Source organism: Nestor notabilis, unplaced genomic scaffold, assembly GCF_000696875.1.
Source record: "Nestor notabilis isolate BGI_N333 unplaced genomic scaffold, ASM69687v1 scaffold1288, whole genome shotgun sequence".
Taxonomy (NCBI): domain Eukaryota; kingdom Metazoa; phylum Chordata; class Aves; order Psittaciformes; family Psittacidae; genus Nestor; species Nestor notabilis.
Window position 1 is genome coordinate 85,531 of NW_009940350.1, and position 6,000 is coordinate 91,530.

The 6,000-nt window shown below is 46.0% G+C and overlaps 1 protein-coding gene across 1 annotated transcript in view; it reads right to left on the minus strand.

Annotated features, from left to right (window-relative positions):
- Positions 1-5,211, minus strand: part of NIPAL2 (NIPA-like domain containing 2) — a 48,429-nt gene extending 43,218 nt beyond the window's left edge. The window contains exon 1 of the mRNA XM_010020292.1: positions 5,107-5,211. Within this exon, the coding sequence (XP_010018594.1) occupies positions 5,107-5,211 (105 nt within the window). The remainder of the gene's footprint in view (positions 1-5,106) is intronic.
- Positions 5,212-6,000: the final 789 nt, after the last annotated feature.

The following is a 6,000-nucleotide window of genomic DNA, read 5'->3' on the forward strand; positions in this document are numbered from 1 at the left end:
CTGAAAACTTATTTTACTATAGCAGCTGTTGGGATGAGAAGCATTGAAAACAGTCTGAGATTTGGGAAAAATAGCCCAGTGAGAATCAGGGAACAAGCATTCAGCAGTTATAGCTGGAACTCAACACAGCCCCAGCTCTGCGAGGCCAGTTGTTTCCAATCTTCTGGCTGAGGTCTCCAGGAGGAACCATCAAGACTGCTTCGGTCAAAATGACCTGTGAGTTGTCAGCCTAAATAAAGGGGCTTTGCTCACAAGCTTCTGTTGGCTGTCAGACTAGGGCTTATTCAAGCAGCTCTGCCAGCGATACTGAAGAGATGAAGTGTCCAGACAGATGGAGGATGAGCTCTCCAACCAATAACGTCTGCTTTGGGTCCTGTGTCCCCAAAGCTCAAAGCGTGGAGCTGAGCTGGTTTGCTGTATCTACTGCCCAGCACCATCCTGGGCTTTGGAGCAAAACTGACTCCCTTCAGCCTAGGTATGAGAAACCTAAGCAGGGTGTTCAAGGCCTGCCAATAACACAGCACTACGAAATTAGGCTGTTATGGGACACACTGGTGGAAACCAGATAAGCAGGTCACTCCAACTGGTTCAGAAAGCTGCATGTTACCGCCAGTCTTTGGTCTACTTCCTCACCTAGGGCATCAGTTCCAACCTCCTGTTCCACCCCCTGCTTCACCCCCCGCTTCCTCTATATGTATAAACAGCTCCATGGCTTACTCCCACTCTGCTTGCAGTGACTGAAGGAAAAAAAGCTACATTTCCCTAAATAAGTTGAGAGTGGCAATGATATAAATATCCTTATGGCCCTGTACAAGGGAATAGGCAAGGGGTAAGGCTCTCCTGTTGTTATAGCCCTTAAATTTGAGTCATGAATAACTTGCCATGCAGCAGCTGATCTTTCTTTAACCTGGAGGCTGCAGCTTATATAAGCAATGTGCTCATTTCACATCAGACATGTTGTGATCTCTCCATCTGCAGGAACAGCTGATGTTTGGCAAGGCAGAATGAATTTCTGAGGTTGTAAAACTGATATGAGTGATCCTTTCTAACCAGTGCTCTATTTTGCTTTCTCATGTCACACTGAAGCTAATCAGAGGACAACCCCCAGCAGAACAGACCTACAGCCCTAGCAGAGCATGAGAACTTGGGTGCAAAACTGGTCGAGCTAACAGTCCTGCATTTATGATCCAAAGCCACACATCCCTTTCCTAACTTTTTATTTATAAGGGCTGAAAATAACACACATTTCCCCACCTAAGAAAACAGTATACATTTTCTCCCATACACAGTCTCCCCAAAGAAACCAAAATTTTGAACTCTGAAATCTGACAACGAAAGAACACGATGAGATGATGTTTCGATACCCTTGTTTGCTTCCAGTGAACAGTTTCAAAATAAGGAGCTGGGGGGAGGGGGAAAAAACTTTTCACCATAGTCTTCACAGATGAGTAGAGTAGCAGAGAGCTGGGTGAAGGCAGATTTGTCTCTACTCTCCCCATGCTCCAGGATTGGCTTACTGATTAACCTGGAACATTTAACATCTGCAGTCCATCAGGGAGCAGACCACAGCATGAGATACCCTACAGAGGCTGAGAAAATGGCATTAAAAACCTACAAAACACTTGAAGTGGAAAAAACAGGAGGGTTTGCCTTCACCTTTGTCCCGGGTTTGGCTGCAACAGTTATTTCTTCTTCTTAGTAGCTGGTGCAGTGCTGAGAGAACCAGGAGCCCAGGAGAGACTTCTCCACTCCATGGCAAGTTCTCATTCATCATTTCCAGCCATATCTTCATACGCATAAACCATGACAACCTTTAATAGCCCAATAATAACTGGTGGTTGCTTCTGGCAGAAGAAAGCTGCCCCACTTGAAACTTGGCTCCCATCCACCTTGACTTGCTCTAGAATTTTCTCTGATTGAAAGTCATGGTTGGAAATTTCATTAAGCACTTAAAATATCCTGGTGAATGTCTGTAGGATGTGCCATGCCAACTCTTTTCTCTGATGGTAGCACCAGCTGAAGACACCCTCACTGGTTTCGGGGTGCTACCTCAGCCAAGGGGAACAGAGAAGTAGTCTTCCTCTCCATGGTGGCAGCTCCCTGCCCTCCTGCACTGGGGCAGCACAGAGTAAAGAGCCCTCACAGCAGCAGGAGTACCATCAGGGACTGTGCAGCCACTGGAAGAAACTGGGACCAAACCGTGCCCTCGCTTTGCTGACGCTCAATGGAAGTAGACATCAAGCCTTTAGCAAGGTGGGTGAACTGAAGCACTGAAGACTTTCTCCTTGAACAGAATGAGCTAAAAACCCCTTAACTAACGCTTCACAGGGAATCTAGATTTCATGTTTACAATAGAAGGCAGCATAGAAAGACCTCACAATGATGTGTTTAACTCATGGGATGTCTCATCACACCTGATAGCAGCCACCCTGCCCACTGATTAGACCACACAAAGGATCAGGTTTCCTGGCTGCACATACTCACCACCTGCATGTATAGTCTGTGACAGGCTGTGATATATTGTCACGGGACAAGAGGCCACAGATCCATCTGAAGGAGCTGTCAACATTTTAAACCTCAAATACAGAGCCAAAATGATTTATTACCACAGCCCATGAAATAAAACGAGCTCTCGAGGTGAGTGTCTGGGCAGCCAGTAATAACTCTGAGTTTATTAAGAGACAGGCAAAGGAGGAAAAAGAAGCAGGAGTGAAATGAATTTCCATCTCTAGCTCAGCTTCCGCACTTGAACAACTACACACAGTGACAACACACAACAGCAGTGTGAAATACTGAGTTACAGAAGTATTACATCTGAGCTTTCGTTGACTATTCTCTCCCAGCTGTTTTCTCCTTCTCTGATACAAAGTCAAAACAAGATCAATCTTGTAGATAACGTCAACTAGGGAAACTGTTTTGTCCATAAATAACAATATTGGAAATAAACAACCTTTTAGAAGGAGTGAGGGAAATAAAGGATTAAACTGAGGCAATTACATACACCATCCCTTAAGCAGAGAAGGTCCACATATGGTGACTTCTTATATTCATTACCCCAGCAGACCCAGAAATATTACAATAATATCAGTTAGTCAGGAAATACTTCAGGTAGCTAAGTACATATTTCATCAGATTTTACTGCATCACTAAACACTGCCGTGACACACACCAGAGTGCTAAGACAGGGAAGGCTGTGGTAGCACAGGGTTTTGTGTTGCTGATTTCAGAGGTGTAGTTCCTCAAACAGCATCAACCAAGCTACATCCACACTGATGCACCAAGGAGAATTCCTACCTCCACTCTTTTCATGACCACACATTTCCCCTTCTACCCTTATGCTGACAACTAGCACTAATTACCCTGATCAGGGACCTGACAGGACAATAACCACAATTAAAGATAGTGAAGAAATGTAATGCCGACACAAGGAGGTACTAAACTGCACAGTCACATGGACAAAGGCACTTTAACTTCTTCCCAGAAGCTACGTGTTTACAGACATCATCTAAGCCTTGCTCTAGTACCACAGATTTCCCTAACGTGTGTATCAGACCTGCTGATCTCATGTGGATATCTCCCATGTCACACTAGGCAGCTGTGACTGGCAGGCATGCCAAGCCCCCGCCATGTATAGAGACTCTTGAAAAGATATCTCATTCTTTCACCTCCTGCTGGTTCATGGGGCTGAAAGGCCTGAAAAATACTCCCCCAAAAGCAACTCATCTCAGCTTTCCTGGGGTGTTTCCAGGCAGATGGGAGCTGAGGTAGTTGTGGTCTCTTGTAAGAGACAGAAAACAAAGAGCTCATCTTCAAACCAAGAGGATGAAATGGCCTCAAGAAAACGGGAAGGGAAAGGGTCCTTGTGTGAAGACCTGAAACTGGAATGATCAACTGAATCACAGCTGGGAATAGGGGGAGAATAGGTGGCTTCTGATATTTCCAAAAACATAAGATGAAAATGGGGATGCACAAAGGAATAGGAAAACACATGACCCGGAGTTGCCCATTACCTGCTCCAAAGCTGCAGCTCAAGTAAATGGAAGCACAGAAAAACAGTCTCATCCATGAATAGCCAAGCAACTCTGAAAAATGATTCAGGTATTCCCAGAAAACTACCAGACTTAAAACACAGAAGTCCTCACACAGCCACCCCAAGGAACACAGAAACAGGGTTGGGATGTTTTGCAAGCAAACTGGTAATGACACCATGACGTGCAGGTGGGTGTTCCCATGCAAGGGAGTTTCCTGTCGATGCCTTTCTCTGGCAGCTCTGCAAGCACTGCCAGCCCTGGGACCTCAGCTCCCAAACCCACAGTAACCCTTGGCTTCACACTCTTGTCTCCCAAAAGGAATCCCAGCTCTGGACTTGGGAAGTGCAGCTACCAGCCAGGAGTCCTGCTGCTCTAGGGACCCAAGCACAGGAATTCACAGGTTTCCTTTGCTCTGAAAACATGCACCTGAGAAATGCTTCCTGCCATCAGGATATCCACACAGTAGCAAATGCAGAATCCAGAGGGGAAAGTTTCTGGGACCTTCCCCAGGCTGTGACCTCCTACTGGGCTGCTCACAGAGAAAGGAGAGCACTTAGTTGCAAGCCATTTTATGCACAATTTGTACTAATACTTTGCATCATAAAAAAGTGGTTTGCTTACGATGAAGTGAAAAACAAGAATGTTGAGTATCCTCCCAAGCCTCCTGGTTTGTGAAACAAAAAAGCAGGGAAAAGGTAAAGGGTTTAATCAACCTCCAATTCATCTTTATTGTTAGCAGATGCTTCAACTTGCTAGATCTCAGGCTGCTTGATTCTGTCTTTTGCAGTTACCCAAATACATTGACAGCGACAGAAACACTGATGACAAAAACCAGCAGTGCTCTGCACAGAACACAGCTCTCTACCCAGTTTATACTCAGAAAGGGCTGCTTGGAGGTGGAAGCCAGGGCTGTGCAGGCTGAGCAACAGGGTGAAGGGGGAGCAGGTGCCAGCAGCAAACAGGCAGTGAAAGGGGGGCTCTTCAGAGGATAGTGGGAAGAGGCTGAAATGACCCTGCCTTCCCTGTATCCACTCGTTCCTGAGCCGCAGCACGGTGCTGCAGAGCTGGCACTTACCTCGTGTGTGCTGTACCAAGGTCTGGAGAGGGGCCCGCTCCCAGTGCCTGGCCCCCCAAAAGACACATTCCAGGAAGCCCGCTCTGAAACAGGGATGATGCCCATGTCCCTGCCCTCAGGCTCCAGCCACTGAACATGCCATAGGCTGTCACACCAGCACAGCTGTGAGGAGAGGCAAACAGGGCTGGGGTGCAGCACTCACTTCCTGGTGTGGGAAAGGAAGCTCAGTGGGTCACTCCACAAACAGGTATATGCAATCAAAAGCTGCAGCTACCAGTGACTACCAGAAGGCCCTCAGCTGGGGAGTATTTGTAGCTTAGAAGAGGAAGAAGAGCTCGACAGATTTTGCTGCTTTTTCCAGGGCATTCAGGTGCCTTTTATTTTCACTCTGCGACTTCCCCAATGCCCCACCCTGCTCTGTAAAGGTAGCCTGGGAATTTAACTCCTTCACATCGGTGCCTAAATCTAATGGTCAGGTATTATTAATTCCTCACTGCTAGGCTGCAAATGTTGAAAGCTATTGTTCCTATATGCATATAGTCACTTGCATAAATTCTTACTTCTGTCGTGTATTCTTTGGCTGTAAGTATTTCCTGAATAGTTTCTTTGCGGAGATTCCAGGCAAAGGGTTTGTTCCCAGGCTGTAGCTTTATACTTTCGTTCTGTTAGTTTTCATTTTATCACTTATGCTCTCCTGGAGAAAACAACAAATTAAAAAGCTCATTAAAAGGGAGAGTAGGAGCTAGCAAGGTAGGAGCTTGGCAGAATTACATGGGAGACAGAAATAGGCTTATAGAAAAGAATAGAAAGCAAAAATTAAGCCCTTGCATCTTCAGGCTTTGAACAAGATAACTGTTTGCAATCTAGAAAGCTCATACTGTACCTTGGGAGTAT